Below are 23623 nucleotides of genomic sequence, written 5' to 3' on the forward strand. Positions count from 1 at the left end.
ATGATTCATGGCTCCAAGCAACTCTTCCTGTAAACCTTGGCGGATTAGGGCAACGTTCGGCTTCTTCCTTAGCTTTAGCAGCTTTTCTGTCATCAGTCAATAGTGTTTGCGATCTTATCGATTCCATCCTTCCTTCCATATTTATCAATATCAAAGACGTTTTTTATTCTGAAGGTGAATCACTTTGGCATGCTGCAACTAATATTGCTCCTCCTACAGATAAAAAGAAAATTCAAAGTGTATGGGACCGACCTCTTCTGAACATTATAACTCATAAACTTCTGAAATCTACAAGTGTATACGATAATGTTTGTCTGAAAGCAGCAATGATCAAGGAATCGGGTGCTTGGCTGAATGCTTTACGTGTTGCATCTCTTGGAACACTATTAGACGATGAATCTTTCAGAATAGCAGTAGGACTTAGGATGGGTTCATCTATTTGTATTTCTCATTCTTGTGTTTGCGGTAGTATAGTTGATGAGAAAGGTACACATGGTTTGAGTTGCAGGAGAAGTGCAGGGCGTACATCTCGACATCACCAAGTGAACGACATATTGAAACGAGCTATGTTGTCAGCGGATGTTCCTGCAATTCTGGAACCCTTAGGTACCAGTCGAGATGATGGTAAACGACCAGATGGTATGTCTCTCATACCATGGAAATACGGTAAACCTGTGGTACGGGACTTCACTTGCGTTGACACGGTCGCGGCTTCCCATCTAGCCGAAAGTTCCAAGCCTGCTGGAACTGCAGCATTGTCTGGCGAGAAATTGAAAAGAAAAAAATACCAAAATCTTGAAAACAACTATCTGTTCCATCCAGTAGCGGTTGAAACTTTTGGTGTTTATGGCCCGGAGTCTCTGTTATTCGTTCATGAACTCGGAAGGAGAATAGGCCAAGCAACGAAAGATCACCGTTCTACCTCTTTTTTGATAGAAAGAATTAGTATTGCTATTCAACGTGACAATGCTGATTCAGTACTTGGAACTGTTCCTCCTTCACATAATTTTGATAAGATCATGCATTGCCCTAATTTCAGTACGGAACTGAAATACTTCGAAACAAGCCGAGATATGTGGATAATCATCAGTGTCCTATCAAGGTCAATTCACAAGTGATTGATCCACCTTCTTCTTTTTCAGTGCGGTCAGTGGACTCAGGTAATTCTTGCTCCCCAAATATGAGTTGCAGTCCTCATAGAACTGGTTCCCTTTCAGTAAAAGAGCTTCATGAAGCAAGAGCCGAATCGATCCCTCTACGAAACCCTTCTTCACTTGGAAGGATCGATCGCAGCTTGAGAAATGCTTCTTATGGAGATTCTGTGAAACATGTTCTTCCTTGCGAATCAGTAGATAGTTGTCCTGAAAATCTAGAGAAGAATATTGGATTGGATAATTTAGGAAACACTTGCTACATGAATAGCATTTTACAAGTGTTGTTCATGACGAAGAATTTCAAGAACGATGTTTTAATGATGAACGAGAACGGGAATGTTTCCTACTTATTTGTCAAACTCAAACACCTGTTCATGCAGCTGCAGTTTCGTAAGAAGGTATCATCTTTCCCTCCAACCGATTTCCTGGAGTCTTTGAAGTCCTCTAGATACTCGTTAGGACAACAAGAAGATTGTTACGAATTCTTGGGGTTCTTGTTGAATACTCTTCGTGAGCAAAACGATAGCAAAATCAATACTCCTTACCGCTCTGGACTGAATGATTCCGTACAGCCTATCTCGTCTTGTGTTTGTAAATCTTTTGCTGGAAAAATCCGCACTTGTTTACTTTGTGGTAAATGTTCAAGAAGTACCGAAAACTTATGTGTATTTTTGGAACTTCATCTAGCTTTTCCTAATATGACTAATAACCAGTCCGTGCAAAGCTTATTGTTAAATCATCTGAAAATGGAATTTTTAACAGGTGATGATCGACTGTATTGTCAAACATGCGCCAAACTAACTGACTGTCATAAGGAAACAAGTATAGCTGAGGCACCAGTCAATCTAATAATAACACTGATGATTTTCAAACAATACTCAACCTCTAACGGAAGCAATAAACTCTTTGGTAGGTTCGAGATAGATGAACATTTCAACCTAGCAGACCACTATTATAATATTCATGCAGTCATTGTTCACTGTGATTCTGGCGTTGAATTTGGTCATTATTACGCCTTGGTCAAAGAAGAAACGGACTGGTTTAAGTTTGACGATAGTCGTGTCACGAAGTGTTCTGGCGATGCATTGAATTTATTGGAGTCTCTGGAGACACCCTACTTTTTGTTTTATAACAGAGAGGACATTGTTAGATCAAGATCTTCAGATGATGTGGTGCTGCAGGTTTTTCCGGGTTTTCCTGCAGCTGAAAAAGCAAATGCGTCACTGGAATCAATGAAGTCGCCCCGGAGCGCCAATTAATTTTTATTGTTGTTTTTATTTTATTTTTATCGTTGTTTTAATAAAATGTTAATGTTTCCTATTATATGTAAAAATATCAAATAAATAATTCTAAATTAAAATTGGAGGGTGATAAAGGAATGTTCAACAATCTGTTAACATAACAATTGAAGGCAGCCATTTTATGTTGCATAGAATGAAGTGAATTGAAAGGAATGACATGATCAGTCTGGGTTGGTTTTCTGTAAATGGAAAAATCTAGTTTGTTATTAAGTAAAGTTAATATATCTATTTTAGTAGAGTCAGATGTAAGGTGTTGAGAAAGCAAGTTATAAACTAAAGGTAGGGTTTCAGATTTAGGAACAGATGTGAACAGGTTGCTTACATCAAAGGATATCATGAGGGTGTTAGAATTAGGTTGAAAGTTTTTATTTTTGTCAATTAAATCTAAAGTGTTACTTACTGAATTGGCACGTTTGTAGCGGGTACATTTTTTATCACTTGTGAAACAAATGTTGACAAAATAGAGACAGGAGTATTGTAAAAGCTTACCACTGGTCTGATTGGAGTACCATCTCTGTGTATCTTCGGGAGACCGTATAATCTTGGTATTTGTGGATTGCTAGGAATTAAATTGTAAGTTTTATTGAATTCAAAGAAAAAGTTTTCACAAGTTTTAATGTAGCTTCTAGTTTTTGAGATAAATTTATTAAGTTATACAGCGTGACTCACGGTCGATGGTAGGCTAGACGTTTCTGGAAAACGCAAAGCATGATTTTTCTGGAAATTTCATCTCTCACATTTCCTTACCTGTTCTATCGATCTAAAATATTTTCAGCATTGCGGCGTTGCCATTTCTAACAAAAAGTCCTAGCAATTATATTTTTTTAAATGGAACACCCCGTATATTAATAAATTTTTGGAATCGCTCTAGTATTTTAATACTTTTTTGTTAATAATGTCCTATACCTATCTCTATCTGTTTTCGAGATAAAAAATAAATTGTGCTAAATATGGTCCAAAACATAGCCTTAATTGAAATTAATTACATCAGTACTCTCAATTCATGAAAAGTTGATATTTTGATGATAGTTTGGACAAACTCGAAAGATTCAAATAACACCAAGAAATCGACTCCATATCATACAGGGCGTGCTAAAATTACTATTATTTCCATTGTGCATGAAAGTAGCCGAAAGTTCATTTTTCCAAATGGAACCCCCTGTATATTACTCGATAAATTGAAAGATGGTGAAAAATGCTTCAAGATGATATACATGTTCCTATACCTTAATCGTCAAGTTTTCTTAATAAAGCCGTTTTTGTGGAAAAATAGTTATTCACGTTATACCTACAAGTGTTGAAAGTGGCATTTTCTTTTGTGAGTGGGGATTATTGCAAAACGAGCGTCAGCAAGTGGAGCAAACTCACGAGCAAAATAAAATCACTTTCAACAAATGTATCACACACATTTTTTTGTATAACGTTACTGCTGATAATAAAAAAAATTATAGGGTCCGTGGGATTTGAACACACGATCTTTGGATTACAAGGCATATGTTACAACTACATACGTCAACTCCCGTTATTTTAAGGAGGATTATTGGTTAGTTATGAAGGACTTTCTACAGTTGGACTGAATACTACTTCGTCATCGTCAGTAACTTCACAGGGATTTAATATTACCAATAGCACGAACTGCATGTGTGAACTTTTCTAAATAATTTTTTGGTAGGTGTTCTGATTGAAGTGTTTCTATCAAAGAGATTTTCAATAACAGTTGTACAAAAAATAATTTTTAAAGAATTTGATTTCTAGGTAGCCTTGGAAATATCAAGCTTATGACAGTTTGGTGACTTTTATAACTAATTGATAGATGATTATTGACAGTGTTTCAAAAAATCGCCAAAAATGAATGCAAATATTGATTATTCAAACGAAGTTCTTATGAAATTATTCATTATACACGGACAGTGTGATCAAATCATTACCAGAACTTGTAGGAAATTCAACCAAATGTATCCTGAATTAACACCAATGAACGAGAGGAAGTTTGTGAGATTACAAAATAATTTCCTTAACTATGGCTCCATGTTAAAAGCGCCTTCAACATTACCAAAATCTGTTACTTTAAATGAGGACAATACTGTTAACGTTTTGGCATATTTTTATGTATATCCAGAAGCTTCCATTCGCAGTGCAGAAAAAGATTTAGGTATATCACATGCTTCAGTACAACGAATTTTGAAAAATCACGGAATGCATCAGTATAAATTTACCAAAGTTCAAGCTCTAAAAGCAGAAGACTTCGAACGTAGAATGCATTTTTGTGAATCCCTTTTGATTCATACACAGGAAGATCGGGAATTTTTGTCAAAAATAATTTGGAGCGACGAATCAAAATTTACGAGGTATGGTATTTTCAATAGAAGGAATAAACATTTTTGGGCTGATCGATCAGCCTCATGTTACAAAAGAAATGGGTTTTCAAGAAAAATTTGACCTGAATGTTTTCTGTATTCTGAAGAACAATAAAATTAGCTTTTTCATTTATGAATGCAGAGAGATATCTCCAAATATTAAGGACGACTGTAACCGGTTTTCTTGAAAATTTGCCTTTAGAGGAATAAAGGAATTCGTGGTTTCAACTGGACGGAGCGCCAGCTCATTCCACCCAGGAAGTTTCCAGGAAACTTGACGAACTCTTCGACGATCGTTGGTTTAGGCGTTTAGGGCCGTGGGATTGGCCACCGAGATCACCCAATATCACGCCACTTGACTTTTCTATGGGGTGTTTTGAAAGAAAGGGTATAGAGTACTCCACTGCCTACCAAAGAAGAATTGCGACGGCGAATAGTGCGGAGTATTGAAGATCTGGATCCCCAGGAAATGGAAAAGCAACCACAAGTCGCGTACAAAAAACATTTTAAAGTGTTTAGAATGTAATGGACTATATTTTGAGCATTTATTGTGAAAATGTGATATTTTGTTTACAATTTTGTTATTTTGAATCATCCCATTCTGTTATTGTCTGTACTTTCACACGTTTTAGCCCACAAAATGTCACTTTTTACCTAGAAATGACTGATTTTTGGTACAGTTGTTCCCTGGAAACTTTGAGCCATAGTTAAGGAAATTATTTTGTAACCTTACAAACTTCCTCTCATTCATTGGTGTTAATTCAGGATACATTTCGTTGAATTTTTTACACGTCCTGACAATGATTTGATCACTTTGTTCATGAGTACAATAAATAATTTCATAAGAACTCCGTTTGAATAATCGATATTTGCTTTCATTTTGGAAGATGATTCGAAACACCATCGATAACTCTTTGTGAATTACTTATAAAAGTAACCGAACTGCTATAAGCTTGATAATTCCACTGCTACCTAAATCCAAATTTAAAAAAAAAATAATGTTTCTTGAAGAAGTGACTTTATTGAGAAAACTTGACGATTTAAGTATAGGGACATGATATATCATCTTGAAGCTTTTCTCACCATCTTTCAATTTACCGAGTAATATACAGGGGGTTTCGTTTGAAAAAATGAACTTTTGACTACTTTTATGCACAGTGGAAATAATAGTAGTTTTAGCACGCCCTGTATGATATGGAGTCGATTTCTTGCTGTTATTTGAATATTTCGAGTTTGTCCAAACTATCATCATAATATCAACTTTTCATGAATTGAGAGTGCTGATGGACTTAATTTCAATTAAGGCTATGTTTTGGACCATATTTAGCACAATTTCTTTTTTTTTTTCGAAAACAGGTAGAGATAGGTATAGGACATTATTAACAAAAAAGTATTAAAATACCAGAGCAATTCCAAAAATGTATCAATATACGGGGTGCTCCATTTGAAAAAATTAAGTTGCTAGGACTTTTTGATGGAAGTGGCAACGCCGCAATGCTGAAAATATTTTAGATCGATAGAACAGGTAAGGAAATGTGAGAGGTGAAATTTTCAGAAAAATCATGCTTTGCGTTGTCCAGAAACGTCTAACCTACCATCGACCGTGAGTCACGCTGTATAAGTCAAATATTACAAATGGTGTCATGTACTCATTGTGATACTTCCTGTTGCCTGACAAGTTAGTGATCATAAACAGTTTTCCAAATTTCACAACCTTTAAAAAATGTTTGCAAATTTTAATTTCCACAAAACTATATCTTTAATTAGATCACTTACTTTCAGGTGAGCAACTGATGATGACCAAAGTCGAAAGCGCTTTGCAAGAATTTAAAAAATTATAAACTTCAATACAAAAACCTCTTTGATTCATTCATTCAATAAGTGTATTTAGCTTCCCAAAATCTAGTTAAAACTTTAAAAACTTGCACCCAGCATATCAATATAAATTACCTAGAAAGGATGACATTTTAATCTCGACATGAAAAAATCAAGATTTGCATTGTTTTCGTTATCAATTATATCATTGCTGATATTTGTTCAACAACTTTGATAACATTCCTTCTATTGTCTAGTGATGGAAATTACGTCAAAACGGCAGAGACTAATGATAACCGAAGAATGAGCCAGAGTTAGTTTGGATCGCTTTAGAGGTGGTGCGGTGAAAATGGATCCAGCTACAGAAAAGTACAACCCAAATCCTAGGGAAGGAGCAAATATACTATCCGTAGTATCCTATTGGTGAGTGGAATGTTGCCTATTACTTTTCCTATCACAAAAAATATACGACTGATAAGAAAGAATAATTTATCAACTGATTAGTGATTTGAAATTTTGGAAAATGAAGATAATAATAATAATAATAATAATGTTTATTTATCAAAAACTTACAATATTGAATATATCAGTAGTGCTTGAGAGATGCATAAATAAACAATGGCATCACTGAACATGTAGCACATAATACAATATTTAAAATATCACAATGATTGGTTGTCAGTTTCATGCAAGATATTACATGATATAAATATCACAGTCGAGTCGGTTAAAGCGTCGCATCCAGATCAAGTGAATAACACGATCGGTTTGAAATCTCAGTGAAACATAATATACATATATCACATTACAAATTATCTAAATATCACCAATAGATGGTTAGCGACAGTTTTATGCAAGGTATCACATGAGATAAATATCAAAGTCGGTAAAAAGTCACATCTAGAGTCTTATTAGAGATATATGTCATTGTCTTTTGAATATGACAAACAATTTGTTAAAACTTATAAATTATAACAGGTTTGAATTTTTGCAGTTTTTACAGTAAAATAATTTTTTGGAATATATCTCTGTCATAACTATTTAGCCAATTTTTTACTTGTTTCTTAAACTTAACGTAGTTTTGACTAGTTTTTATGGTTTTAGGTAGTAAATCCCAAGTTTTTGGACCTATAGTCCGTTCATAATTTGTCGAAAGCACAAAATGAGGGCCCAAGTCATAAAACGGTCGTAAAACTCGTAAAATCATAGGCGGAGGTTCCTGAAGTGTTTATTTATTAAATATAAAGCTTCAGTTTATATTCGAAACTTGCCTTGAAAGGGTGAAGTTGTTACGAACGAAAATAATTTTTGGTTTAGTACATTTTTTAATCGCATTTAATTTACGGCTCGTTGGTGTTTCGGCGTCTACGGCAGTAATTAACGTCTCTAATATTTATTTTGCGAATTTTGTGCAGTGCGTGAGTAACTTTTTTTCATATTCCTACAAACATATACGTACCTTTCGTTCCTGCTTGTTTTGTTTGATTGCTTGCGATGGCTTCGTCATCACCATCAACATCATCAAGTTTTACACTGGTACTGTTGCGTACAGTCAGTAAGTCTGTCTATTCACCAAGAGAGAAGACTATTGTTTTGAACGTTCACGATGCTCTGGTTTCTCAGAATCCCACAAACACTGTTCAGAACATAATCAAGAGTTGTGCCAACATGACGGGCGTAGGGGAGTCAACAATATATAGGTTTCTATCAGAAAGAAAAAAAAAAGGTATAGCTAACCCAAATACAAACGAATACTTAAAGAGGGGGAGAAAACCTATTGAAATTGATGAATTTGCCAAAAATGGTATTCGAAGGAAAATTCACGAATTTTTTTACAAAAAAGAAATACCCAACTTAAACAAAATTTTACAAGAAGTTAGAGACGACCCGGATTTGCCTCATGTCGGACGAACCAAATTAAGGCAAGTTTTAAAAGAATTAAATTTCCGGTGGGAGAAATCAGACCGAAAATCACTTTTGATTGACCGGGAAGAGATAATATGTTGGAGAAGAAAGTATCTAAGATCTATACGAAAATTTCGGGCTGAAGGAAGGCCAATTTACTATCAGGACGAAACGTGGGTAAACGCAGGTCATACTCTCACAAAAATTTGGACAGATAAAAATATATCAAGCTCCAGGCAAGCCTTTATGGAAGGTTGGTCTACTGGTATTTCCCCACCCTCTGGTAAAGGCAGTAGATTAATAGTTTCTCACATTGGCAGTGAAAAAGGATTTGCTAAGCATGGTTTGTTGGAATTTGAATCCAAAAGCACAAAAGACTATCACGAGGAGATGACAGCTGATGTTTTCGAAGAGTATTTTGAGCAGATGATTGAACATATACCACCAAACTCAATTATAGTATTAGATAATGCACCTCATCATTCACGACTAGTTGAAAGACTTCCAACGACTGCGTGGAAGGAACAGGATATTATTGACTGGCTGCGGAATAAGTCCCTGCCTTACGAAGATGGAATGGTTAAAGCAGAACTTTTAAAAATTGCCCGGCAACACAAATCTAAGTTCAAGAAATACGTAGTTGACAAAATGGCGGAAAGACGAAACATCACAGTCCTTAGACTTCCACCCTACCACTGCGAATTAAATCCAATTGAACTCATTTGGGCACAAATGAAAAGCTATGTGGCTAGAAAAAATACGTCATATAAAATACAAGCTGTACGTGAATTGTTATATGAGTCTTTACAACATATTACAGAACAAAATTGGCGCGATGCAGTAAGACATGCAATAGAAGAAGAACAAAAAATGTGGGATCTTGACAATATAATTGATGCGACTGTAGAGACACAACCGCTAATTATTAACCTGCAAGACGACTCGGATTCCGAAGATGATCCTGTTTATTTTGAATTTGAATAGTTTTATAAGTAATCGTAGTTTATATCATTTAAAAATAGGTATTAATTAAATGAATGTATCTTTTACAAATTGCAAGTAACTTATTATTTTTGAATAAAATAAAGAAATTTTTTAAAAATAAAAATACAGTTTATAGTACCTACAGTTTAAGAATATTAATATATTTATTTATTTAAAGTAACTAATGTTTTGATCATATACTCTACGACACTGGTCACTCATTTCCACTCAAAATACCTACATAATCGGATTAAAAGTTTTATAGCTGTATTGTATTTCTTCAGATACAAGGTGGGTTAGTCGAAAACATCTTAAACTGCCAGTTTTAGTTTGGTTTTTCTTATTATATCATATTAGCTGTCCTCTCTGTATTTCAGTTCTCTAATGAGGGCAAACTTGCAGTGAGCTATCAACAAATTATGAACGGACTATAGATAGCTGCAGTGTCTCTGTCCCACTGTTTTGATACATTTCGGAACAACAACACTATGTTTTTGCCTCATAGTATTGTATGGGTGATCCGAGCGTGTTATTTTAATTTCATTTTTATATGTTTTCTGCAACATTTTTTGGCAATAGAGTTGTCTAACATCGAAAATGCCACTTTCTTTGTATGAATTATCGCTTGGATACATCCTTCCTTTGCCCAAGATGATTTTAAGAATTTTTCTTTGTACAATATTGAGGCAATTTAAGTGTGTGTCATTTACTCCTCCCCATCCTATTATGCCGTATGAAAGTTGGGACTGAACTAAACTATAATACACAGTTGTCAAATGGGTGATATCAAGGTATTCTTTCAAGAGTTTGAATCTTTGTTTGAAGGTGATTGACAATGTTTCGTGATGAATTTCACTAGTTCGGACTTCCATTGTCTACTATATAAAATGATTTGAAATCCCTGAAAGAAGTAAAAAGGAATAATTAAAAAAAAAGAATAGCTGAAGATTACAATTATATTAAGCAAACAATAAACCTGAAATGAAATGATAGTGAAATAACCTACAAGTAAAAATATAATAATTGAATAAATAAAAATTAAAGGAATGAAAAAAGAAAATAATAAAAAAGTGTAGAGATTCCAAGTCAAGTTAGTTCACGACGTTTCGATTGTTGGTATCTACAATCGTCTTCGGGTGATGACTGGACTGATTCCTCCGAGAGATGACTATTTATAAGTCGTTGAAATACTTTCACTTTCTCTGCTTTCCATTTTCCGCTTCACTGATTCCGTGAGAGATGACCGTTTTGGCGGGAGTTGGCCATTTTTCGTTTGATGATGGGTTTCCATATGTTTCATATTTCTACGCTGGCCTTGCTGAATACGTTGTTGGACAACATGTATGCGGCTTCCTTAAATTTTCTTCTAAACCAATGTTCCTCTCTGTGCAAGATCTCAGCTTGGGACCACTCGATGTTGTGTTGATGGGTCCAAACATGGTCTGCTATTCCTGATTTGCTGGTTTCTCCTCGCTGTATGTGCTTCTTGTGCTCGGCAATGCGAACATTCAATGGTCTCTTAGTTTCACCAATATAGGATTTTCCGCACTCACAGGGTATCCGGTAAATGCAATTCTTGGAATCGCAGTCCGCGTTTGGGGGCCTGGTTTTCGTGAGGCTGCTACGGATAGTGTTACCGGATCTGAAACAAGTCCTGATGTTGTACTTGGAACCAATTCTTCTTATCCTCTCCGATAATCCTCTGATGTAGGGAAGTGCAAGCACTGGTTGTGACGGCTTCTCTTCCTTGCGAGGCTCCTGCTGTCTTCTAGCCGAAGTCTTCTCTATCATCGCTTTGGAGTATCCATTCCGCTGAAGATCATTTTTGATGATGTCTAGTTCCTTCTCGAAACCTTCCTTTGTATTACAGAGCCCAAAAGCACGGTCTATTAGAGTCTTGATGATTCCTCTTTTTGTCGGTTGATGGTGGTTGGATTCGTGGTTCAGATACTGTCCCGTATGAGTGGGTTTTCGGTATACAGATGTTTCCCACTTAGTGTCGGTCCTCTTCACCAAAACGTCTAAGAATGGCAATTCGTTGTGGATTTCCTTCTCCATTGTGAAAGTGATGGAAGGTCTCACGCTGTTGATGTGTTTCAGGAAGGCGTCTAGTTCAGTATTCCCATGGTTCCATATTATGAAGGTGTCGTCAACATATCTCAACCAGACTCGAGGTTTCTTGTGGGCTTCTTCAGGTTTATTGTTTGCTTAATATAATTGTTATCTTCAGCTATTCTTTTTTTTTAATTATTCCTTTTTACTTGTTTCAGGGATTTCAAATCATTTTATATAGTAGAAAATGGAAGTCCAAACTAGTGAAATTCAGTTTGAATCTTGATATGAATCCTCGAAGTTTATTTGTGAGATACGATATATGTAAATCCCATTTCAAATGTCGGTCAATTTTTATACCGAGGTATTTAATGGAGCTGGCTTCTGGAATTGATATATTCTGGTTTATATTCAATGGCCCCATATTCGGCAAATTGTTAATATAGGAGGTGAAGGGTAAGTATTTGGTCTTTTCCGCATTCAAAGTAAGTTTATTGTATAAAAATCATTTATTAATATTGTTGAAATCTTTTTCCGCCTTCACTTTTAGTTGTTGCCGTGTATCGTCACTATAAAATACTGCTGTGTCATCTGCAAAGCTCAGAATAGTTCCTTCAGAGGTCATTTTCAATAGGCTGTCTATATAGATGGTGAACAGAAGAGGGCCTAAGACCGTACCTTGGGGAATCCCGTAGGTAATCATCCTTGGTGTACTTACTGCACCATCAATATCGACTACTTGTTTACGGTTTGAGAGATACGATTTCAATAGATCATGCGGCTTACCCCGCATGCCAATTTTTTCCAGTTTCTCAAGAAGCCTTGTATGACAAACAGTATCAAAGGCTTTGGAAAGGTCAATAAAAATGCAGAGTGACGGTTTGGAGATGTCGAGTGATTTGTAGATATGAGTCGTCAATTCCAATATTGCATCTTCCTTCTCTGAATCCATAATGTTGTTGGGACAGGATATTATGTTTTTTCATGAAATGTGTCATTCTTTCTTTTATTATTTTTTCAAAAATTTTGCTATGTGTGATATCAAAATAATAGGTCTATAATTTGGGATTTTTGTTTATCACCACTCTTGAAGAGCGGTTTGATAACACCTGTTTTCAAAATGTTTGGAAAGATTCCGTTTTCGAAGCCACTATTAATTATGTGGATAAGAGGGACTGTTATAAAATCTGCTATATGCTTCAACATTTCTGCAGTAAAACCGTCGTGTCGAGGACTTTTTTTTAGTTTTAGTTTTTGTATAATTCGTAAAATTTCTTCAGTGTCTGTGGGATATAAGAACATATTTTCATTGATTTCAACTGTTTGGTCTTTAAAATAACCGAGTTTTAGGATTTTGTCAGCAAGTTTTTGCCCTATTTCACTGTAATGTTTATTGAATTCATCAGAAATGACCTGTTTATTTTTCGTTATATCACCATAACTAACTATAGATAACTAACTATAGAATAAATCTAGTTTAAAAAACTAAAAAGCACGCTTTTGAACAACATCGAACTGAAAAGTTAAAAATATTTTATTTAAATAGGCATAAAACGATAACGAACAAAAAATACAAGTATTAGCGTGAAAAAAGCGACGGGCGTTTGATTTACAAAAAATATAGCATAAAGCGTCCATTTTTTAAAACTTATTATTATTTTAAATTTATTTTTCAGTTTCGTATGATATAAAAGCGTGTTTTTTAGTATTTTTGAACTATATTTATTTTATCTAAACTTTGGGATCAATCAGCCGGAGAGGGAGCCTGAAAATCAGCTACCAAGCCCAAGGCAACAAGCGCTCAAAGGAGGGTTACAAATAGGAAAGCAGGCGCGCCTGTTAATGAAAAAAAAATACTTTTTTCAAATGAAGAAATATATGTAAAGCGAGTTCGAATTATATCAAGGAGGTTACTTACAGCGCCATCTACCCGCGAATAGATAATAATGATAATAATGTTTGTTCGTAAAAAATTATCAGATTTTGTGTGGCGAAATATTATTATGGTGTGATGTTGACGAATCAAACGAAGTACAGTCAAACTAATGGAAAAGAAAACAAGGGTAAAAATAAGAATACAGAAACGGTTCAAAAAAAGTGTAAACAATATAATTTTTTTTCCAAGGAAATAATACTAAATGATATTACCAAAAATTCCATAAAAATAAAATTACTATTCAGGTTATCATAACGATAAAATTGAGAGGATTCAGTAGAATATACGAATTGTAACTATAATTAGTTGTGAAGTAAGGATAATTAGTACAAAAAAATCATTTCAAACGTTATACTTACGTCATAAATTGATCATGAAATATGGGGCAAGCGCGATCATCAAAATCAGGAAAGTATAACTTGTGTTGATGTGATTATGGCATGCCTCAGATTTCCACAGATAAATCTGTGTGTGTGTGAAAGAAATTATATTAAATAGCTTTTAACTTCAATATCAATCATAGTAGGTATGTATTTTTTATATCGACTAATCGATGTGTTAAAATTCTTGATCTTGAAATCAGCCATAACTTCAGCTTCTTCTTGAATAAAGATAATGAGTTTAGTTGTTTCAATTCATTTGGTAGATCGTTATACAGGGCTTTTCATGATGAGCGTTAATTAGACGTTTCTGACAAACTATTTAACGGATCAACCTGAAAATTTCACAGTATGCATAAATCAATATGACCAACACGCCTAAAATATTTCAGACGAAGCGGCGTTGTCGCTTCTACTATAAAGTAGCGGCTTATTTGATTTTTCAAATGGAACACCCCGTATATAATTTCATATTATGATTCATTATCACTTTGTCAACAAATTCATATACTATTTCCCTATACCTATCTATTACCGTTTAGAAGATATAGATTAATTTCGATATTTTTTTTACCAAACATGAACTTTTATAAATGCTGATAATCTTGAACTCTCCTGCACTAAAACGATCAAATTTGAAATGGAGTGGAGTGATACTGTGAGGATCTTCACACCGAGTCATATTTTCATTTGCCTCATACAGGGTCTTCAAAAAATGCAGATACTTTGATCTCATGAAAAAATGAGTTGAACTCAATTTTTTCAAATGGAACACCCTGTATATTTCAATATGTTTGAGCTCTATAACCAATTTTAGATCAACTTTGTTCAGATAATACTATTTCTATTTTGAACCGTTTTCGAGGTAAACTGTTTCAAACGGAAACTGACGTGGTTATCTTGCTCGTTTTTTTGAATTCATCACTTATTTTGAATATTCAACATTTTTTTTTATACTTAGTAATATTTCTTTTTGATGCAGTTTATTAACTGTCTCACATCAGTCAATTCGAAATTGGTATGTACCTACCTTAGAAAAAGTTACAATTTGTATACATTGAGGTATTGGTCTCTAACGTAAAGCAGTACACATTAATATTTTTTAATAGTGCGCTTTGGAAAAATGAATAAACCAATTATTTAACGTCAGACTTTCGTTGGTGGTTTTGACTGATTGTGATAGCTACCAATTATAATAGAATAATGTCAAGATTAGGTTACAGTAATGAAGATTTCTTGAATGTATTAATAATTTATGGTGAGCGCAATAGAATTGCAAGTAGAACATGAAAGATATCCACAACTTCCGAAGCCGAATAATAATGTGATAAATCGACTACTAAAAAACTGTAGGTTGAATGGAACCTTCCGTCCAAAAATCATTCGTAAGAAGACTAAAGTGGATGATGATGACAATGGTATAACAGTTTTGGGATACTCAAATGTGACAATTTGTCGAATTCTTAATAAGCATAAATGGCATCCCTATAAGTTCTACTGTGTCCAACATTTGAAAGAGCCTGATTTACCTCGTAGAGTGGAATTCTTTGAATGGTTACTTGTCAAGACTCAAGAGGATGAACAATTCCTTGACAATATCATATGGATAGATGAGGCCAAGTTCATAAAAAATGGAGTTTTCAATAGACACAACAGTCATTATTGGGCGCCAGAAAATCCCCATGTTGTCCGTCGAAGGGATTTTCAAGAAAGATGGCAATTCAATGTATTTTGTGCCATAAAGAATGAGTCAATTTTTCATATCGAGTTTTATGATGATAATTTGAATGCATCAAAATATGATTATTTACTGAGGAATGGAATTCAAATGATTTTAAATAATAGACCAGGAAGAGAACGTATATGGTACCAAATGGATGGTGCTCCACCCCATAATTCTCATTCAGTCAGCGAAGCTTTAACCAAAATCTTCGAAGACAGATGGATTGGTAATAATGGACTAGAACCCCAGATGGCAATCCATTAGATTATTTCGTGTGGGGTTTCATTAAAAATATGGTTTACTCTACTCCAATAACAACAATGGAAGATATGAAATCGAGAGTTACAACTGCTTTCAATAGTTTGACTCCAGACTTGACCAGAAGCGCTACACATGACAATCTTTTGAAGAGATTACATGTTTGTTTAAGTAGAGGTGGAGATGTGTTTGAACATATTCTGAAATACACTGACGATTGAATTAACTCATTAATTTATGGGTTTATTATTTTCCGTTCGTGTTTCAGCGTTAATAAAACTATTGTTTGAAGAGAAGTTTAATTCGATGGTTGAGGAGTATTTTGATAATTATCTTTTCATTGTTTTATCTGTGAATAATTGAGAAACATCAAACGAAATCTGTTTCACAAAAATGAGTGATGAACAAGGAAACCATGTCAATTTCCGTTTGAAACAGTTTATCTTGAAAACGGTTCAAAATAGAAATAGTATTATCTGAACAAAGTTAATCTAAAATTGGATGTAGAGCTCAAAAATGTTGAAATATACAGGGTGTTCCATTTGAAAAAATTGAGTTCCACTCATTTTTTCATGAGATCAAAGTATCTGCATTTTTTGAAGACCCTGTATGAGGCAAATGAAAATATGACTCGGAGTGAAGATCCTCATAGTATCACTCCACTCTATTTCAAATTTGATCGTTTTAGTGCAAGAGAGTTCGAGATTATCAGCATTTATAAAAGTTCATGTTTGGTAAAAAAAATATCGAAATTAATTTATATCTTCTAATAGATAGGTATAGGGAAATAGTATATGAACTTGTTGACAAAGTGATAATGAATCATTATATGATATTATATACGGGGTGTTCCATTTAAAAAATCAAAGAAGCCGCTACTTTATAGTAGAAGCGACAACGCCGCTTCGTCTGAAATATTTTAGGCGTGTAGGTCATATTGATTTATGAATACTGTGAAATTTTCAGGTTTATCTGTTGAATAGTTTGTCAGAAACGGCTAATTAACGCTCATCATGAAAAGCCCTGTATTGGTCGGTCGGTAGCCGGGCGGTTCGACGTGGGTGCTCTGTTCACTCAATCAATCGGCCAATGTGTGAGTCGATTGTTCAAGCCCCAGGCTTCACTTGCTATCGTCCAACCCGTGTTAGGAATCACACGTTAAAAGTTTCGCACGCACAAGTTTCGACTTCAGAGGGTTGTCGTTTGTAGGGGTGCGACAGCTGGTTAACAGAAAAAACATATTTCAAACATAACATACAACATATACAAATGCTGAATAATCGCTATCGACAACCTCTCACAACAAAGAATGAGTGTGGAATGTCTTGATACTGTATCAAGTACGCCACACACTTCGCTAACAGAGTGTCGAAAAAACCAATGCCTTTATTTGGAAGTACGTTCTCGAACCGCAGGATCCTCGTATAGACTGAACGCTCATTTTCGACCGAGTGTAATTATCTTCCGAGGACCGTCCTAGCAGAGGGTCGAGTGCCTACTGAGGTCCAGTCCCAGTGTTGCCAACGCTGCTCATCACAAATACTGGCAATATTACTATGGATTCCTGGAAATCACTTGCAGAAAATTTGATATTACTTACATTTTACTGCAACTGTCTTGATCAAAATTTACAAACAATACATCTTTTCTGAATTAGTGAATCCGGTTTATAATGGGTAGGTTACTGCGCCACAAAATACTTTCAATTAACATATTCCAAAAACACTTTATTGTGAGATTTTCACTAAATTGTTTTACAAAAACGCAACACGTGTTTCGCCATACAATGGCTTCATCTGGCGTGTCTTTCACGCCAGATGAAGCCATTGTTGAAGCAAGAGTTGAAAGACACGCCAGATGAAGCCATTGTATGGCGAAACACGTGTTGCGTTTTTGTAAAACAATTTAGTGAAAATCTCACAATAAAGTGTTTTTGGAATACGTTAGTTATGGATTTTCATCAAGTATCGGCCGATTCCATCATATACTTTTAATTACTCTGTGACTGCGCCACTAAACCAGAGGGATAAAAGTGTCTGGAAAATGAAATTTTTGATTGGCCAAATATTCATAGAAAACAAGGACCAAAAACATAAAAAAAAGAAGATATTTGATCGAAAGTGGGGAGAGTGGTTTTTTATATTCAAATTCCAATGTAAACAAAAAGTTAATTTTTTGGAAATATATTCAATATTCCTGAATAAAATAAACAAAAATACCAAATGTCTAAAATTTTCATTTATAACAGAAAAAGTAACTTATATTTCTCAGTACTCCAAATGTATATCATAATTGATATGAAAATAAATATTCACATAACATAAAACCACAACAAAAATAATCTCTTTTCTTATATTAATTCAGCCTCAACTTACAACAAATTTATATTTTTTAATACTTCAAATATATTTTGAAAATACATACTTAATATATATTACAAACAGTTTTCTTTTACTAAGTCAGTCATTCTACAATAATCCTACAAAAATAATGAAACCTTTGGCAAAACAAACAAATATTTTTAAAAACATGTATGAAATACATAAAAGGAAATATATACAACAGAACTTCCAGATTTGGGAATGATCATTTTTAATGTTCTAATGTTTCTTCCAAATATTACAGGACATCATGTTTTCTGAAGGAACGAATTTAACACAGCCTCCTTGATCATTGATCCCCTCTTTGGTGGATAAAAGAGCAACCAGTGTATCAGTCTTTAGTCTATTTCTAGAATCTGTTTTTATATTATTCAAATTGCTAAAGATTCTTTCTACAGAAGCATTAGAAAAAGGTAATATAAGTAGCAAGTTAATGACAATTTTCAAATTTTTAAACAGTAGTAAATTTGATGAATCTTTCAACTCATAAACCCTTAACCAATATTGTTGAGCAGTGGGGTGACCATCATTTAAATTTAAACCTTTGTGGTCCAATAAACTGTGTTGTCTCCATTCATTATACAATTGTTGCTTGTCCACAAAATTGGTTAAGAAACTAAATCTCTTCAAAATAGGCAACAATGACTTGATTTCAAATTTCTGAGCCACACTTGGTTCAACAACAGAAATCATTTCAAAAATTTCATCCTCAAATTTGAATCTACTTTTAATCTCATCTACTAATTTTATGTAAAATTTCAAACATGAGTTAAAAAAAACTATCAAATTCCTTTTCACAGTTAGACTCATTTTTAACTTCTTGAAGAGACTCCTGTCCTTCAATGCCAATGTAAATTTCAGAAAATGAAAGAAAATAATGTGGATTTTTGTGATCAAATTTAAAAAGATCTTTTTTCTCAAAATGCTTTCTGTCTAAATAATTATTGTAAACAATTTTAAGGATACTTAATATTTCCGGTTTGAGTCTATGGAGAAGAGGAGTCTCACTTTGAAACAACGTATTGAAATCATTCAAAATATGGAGAATGTATGCCATAAATTCCAAATATATCTTGGTGAACTTGTTATTTAGGGTTTCACAAATAGCATCCGTGGTATAAGAAGGATCTTCGAAGGCTATCTCACGAAAGTATGCTTTCAGGGGCTCATGTTGTTCTAAAATTCTTCGACAACATGCCTCAATTGATAACCACCCCGTTTGGCTTGGTAGAAGGGTTTTATGGAGCTCGGTACCAAAAAACAACTGAAATTCTTTAAATTCCAATTGTCTGGAAGAACTTCTACTAAAGTGTGCCCCTATGTTTCGTAGAACATCTTCTACTCTTTTTGGAAGCTCCATACAAGCCTTACTTGCTGCAAGATGCATCAAATGGCAAGAGCATTTGATGCAAGCGATCTGTGGCAAATCAGCTTTCAAATGAGAAAATATACTATTCTCATTTCCAATCATAACGTTGGTTGTATCATTTGCAAAGCCCACCAAATTATTAAAAGGGATGCCTTTACTATACAGAGATGTTTTGAGAACTTTATATAAATCATCAGCCTTTCCTGACTCTACCTCCAACATATCAAAAAATTTGGTGATAACTCTATCGTCAATTTCAGAAAAAAATATTACTGAAAAGGCACATTGTTTGATTGTGCCTATATCCGTTGTTTCGTCCATAATGAGAGAAAAAAACATTCCAGGCTTTATTAAAACTGCAAATAATTCCTCTCGGAAATATTTTCCTAAATTTTCTCTTATTATAGTTGTGGCTTTCGTTCTCTTACATGTTAGAGCCTTTGCAACAGATGAATCTTTGAAAATATCTGAACATACAGTGGTCAATGTATCCATTACTGTAAATGATAAATTACAATAGGTCACAAAACCTGCAAGTTTTATTTCTGCATATTTGACAGCATCAAATTTAGGTGGTTGTGCCATTTTGGCAATGTCACTAATGTCAGTACATTTTGAAACTTGCCTGGAGCGCCAAATGTGTTTCTCACGTTTACTGTGGCGATAAATATCATTTTCATTGGGAAATATGTCCATATTACACAATTTACAGAAAGCATACTCAATATTATTATCTTTGGGTTTATCAGATTTTTTTAGCCAATTTTTGAAACATTCCAGTTCTAACCATTCTTGGCGGAATCTATAATATCTCTTGATTTTTCTTTCCCTTGAAATAATTTTTTCGTTAGTCTCATAACTGCTATTGCTGGTAATGTTTGATTCAATGCTTTCGACATCGGCAGATTCCTAAAAGACTTGTGTTATTAGACAATCGTCATATGAATCAGAGAAAAAATGAATACATACCTCTCTAGATGTTCCAGCTTTGCTATTCAACTTCAACCATTTATCCATTTTTTTATTCAAATTTTTCTTCAAAAAAAATTTTTTTAAGTTATTAATTAAAAAAAATGTCTTGTGAGGCTCAAATCTCAAATACACAACAATGGATGCAAAAAGTAAAGATGAAGATGTGACGATGTTGATGTTAGATGAAATAATTTTTGACAAAGATTTAGGTTAATTAGGTTCGACTTTGATTTGACAGTTATCAAAGTACTGCTGTCAATGAGACGTGGCAGATGACAGAGCATTGCCCAGCATGGCATAAAACAGAAAACATAGAATACTAAATTGGTTCAAGAGTTAATATCAATGATGTATTTCCCTCTTCATTCATTGCATGGCCAACAAAGATAAAAATGTGATCTGGGTGTGACCATTTTTTGTTCACAATCATGTCATCTATTGGTGAGCCGGATTCCTTACAAAGGTCTGGAAATTCGCTATTACTCACAAAACACTGCAGAAGGGTAAAATTACTTACAAATCCAGGAATTACTGGCAGATTGGCAACCCTGTCCAGTCCAGCACGCTCAAGTAGAAACTGCACACAGACATTTGAGGATATATGCCATGCGACGTTACTAGTGGTAGGGGGAGCTCCTAAATGGCTGTAATTTTCGAGGTTATGTGACGTGCGACCCACGGTGATAGAATCGTCGCGGCTTTAGAAGTCAAATCATAGGTGGAGCGTTAAAAGAGGGTTTTCATGGACATGACGTCACACGCAACTCCCGGTCAAGTCATAGGCGGAGAGTGGAAAAGGGGTTCAAGTTCAAAGTCAGTGTGGTGGCACTGGGGTGATACAGTTGGGGTGAGGTTCAAAACCGTCATTAGGACCCTACTACTGTTGTGAAGCTTTTCAATTTCACAGTACTGAGACCTACAAGGTCTTCTGTACATATTTCATTCATTACGTTCCAAAGATTACCTATCCTTTCTACTTGTTTGTAGGTATTTTCTTCGAGTAGTTCATCATAATTTTCTGATTTAAAAAATAACACGCTTGTATTATTTTCTCAAGAAACATTTATATTTTTGGTAAATTAGAGAACTATTAATATTTGTTTCGCTGATTAACATGGTGCTAACAGGAAAACAATTGGATATCACGTTTTTTAAATTTTTTTTCAAATGAGATTGCCATCTTAATCGATTTTTTCTGAATTTAAAAAAAGCCAAGTTCATCGGACACCTAAATATTTTTTTGTTCATAATTACTCATTATATTCATGTGGATACTTACTCTTTCTCTAAGACCTTAATCTCAATATAAAAGTTGAGGTCATCCCTGCATTGCGTACATTTAGATACGGTCACTTCTCTTAAGGATTTTTCTCCTCAAATTTGTAATAATAACTCAAATTGTTTCAAGAACTGAATTCAAATATCGACTCTATATATTTCAATTGCAGGTATACACTTCCAATATTCAGGAAAGGAATGAGAAAAACTCTAGATGTAGACGATATTTATAATCCTCTGAAGCAAGACAGAAGTACTTTGTTGGGTGATAAACTGGAAAGGTGAGTAGTGATAGTGGAAATTGATGTAAAGAGTCATATACTTTATGGAATATATTAGTATTGTTACGTCTTTACCCGTCTTTACTATAAATGACTACACTGAATAATCAAACTTAACTTTATCTCACTTTGAATACAACAAATACTTCAACTATTATTTGAATGTCTATCTACTTACTAAATTACTTCGCGTACCGCACTGTAACGTCCACTTGACTGTGTCGATATGCTCGCGGCTGGCGTTTAAGTATCGTAATAGAATGCCTTAGAAATGTCGCCGAAGTTCCGTCGAAATCGCTGCTTCTAGAGTGATAGGGAACATCTTATATTCGCGCGTTTTTAGCTACGTCACCATTGGTTTATGGCCAGTGGCGGCCGGCGTTATTTTCTTTCGGGCATAATTTACAACAGTATGAACTAAAAAATTCTGGACGTAGATATACATTATATTTTCCTCAATCGAAAATTGACTGTTTTACTATTAGTGAGTTCAAGGAAAACATTTTGAACATTTGCTCGAATTATTTTTTCATATTTTTTCGATATAAATAACAACCAGGTTAGAATAAAAAGCAATCGTTTTATGGCCTTGAAATCAACAATTATCTTCTGCAAAACTGGTACTAATACAGTGTGTAACAACGAAAACTTAACAGAGCCGTTTTTGAATATAAAAAGTGAGATTTTTAAAAAAAGATCGGACACGTCGATTTCTAATTGAAGGGGGACACCTTTCAAACTAATCAGATTTTTTGTAGTACGCACCCCCTCGGAGGGTTGCGTTCGACGACCCTTATTTAGATAGGGAAAGTAAGTCCAGTGGCACCTTGTTTTAAATGACTTTCGAATACCTTTACAACTCTGTTGAAAGAAAATTTTTGTAATGATTAGTTTTCGAGATAGTTTGAAGTTAAAATTGCCATGTTATTAATACATTAAACAGACCACTCGGTAACTTGTATGCCTAAATGAAAAAAAAATTCGAGCAGTTCTTCTTATCAGTTTTTTGTTAAATAAAATCCCTTTTTTAAAATCAATACTCACTCCTCTTCTTCCAGTTTTCATTAGTACATCGTTCGATTGTTTTGTTTAAACGGGTCGTGTATTGTTATTTGTTTAAAAATGCCTTTCACTACTGCTGAAAGGGTTTCAGTTATTGCTTTATTTTTTGGCAACGACCAAAATGCTAATAGAACATCATTTTTATTTAACGAGCAAAACCCTGATAAACACCTAAGCAGAAATCACGTTCTGGATTTGGTCACAAAATTCAGGGAGACAGGTTCGGTTTTAAATAAGAAATGAAATGTTCAGAGAAGGGTAGTGAATGACGATAATGCGATTGGAGTGATTTGTCAAGTCATCGCCCATCCCAGGCTGAGTACCAGAGGTTTATCAGCAATGGCCGGAATAAGCCATATGAGCGCATGGAGAATCCTTGAAAACTACAAATTCCATCTTTACAAAATTAAACTTG

The 23623-nt window shown here is 34.4% G+C and overlaps 1 protein-coding gene across 2 annotated transcripts in view; it reads left to right on the forward strand.

Annotated features, from left to right (window-relative positions):
* LOC111516694 (probable multidrug resistance-associated protein lethal(2)03659) overlaps positions 1 to 23623 on the forward strand; it is a 231046-nt gene that overhangs the window by 38552 nt on the left and 168871 nt on the right. For both annotated transcript variants that reach the window (XM_074179379.1, XM_074179373.1), the window contains exons 2-3: positions 6885 to 7050; positions 22036 to 22146. In XM_074179379.1, the coding sequence (XP_074035480.1) occupies positions 6977 to 7050; positions 22036 to 22146 (185 nt within the window). In that variant the 5' untranslated portion in view covers positions 6885 to 6976. The remainder of the gene's footprint in view (positions 1 to 6884; positions 7051 to 22035; positions 22147 to 23623) is intronic.

This window comes from Leptinotarsa decemlineata, unplaced genomic scaffold, assembly GCF_025532065.1.
Source record: "Leptinotarsa decemlineata unplaced genomic scaffold, Ldec_3_MD MMD2_P_RNA_scaffold_14, whole genome shotgun sequence".
Taxonomy (NCBI): domain Eukaryota; kingdom Metazoa; phylum Arthropoda; class Insecta; order Coleoptera; family Chrysomelidae; genus Leptinotarsa; species Leptinotarsa decemlineata.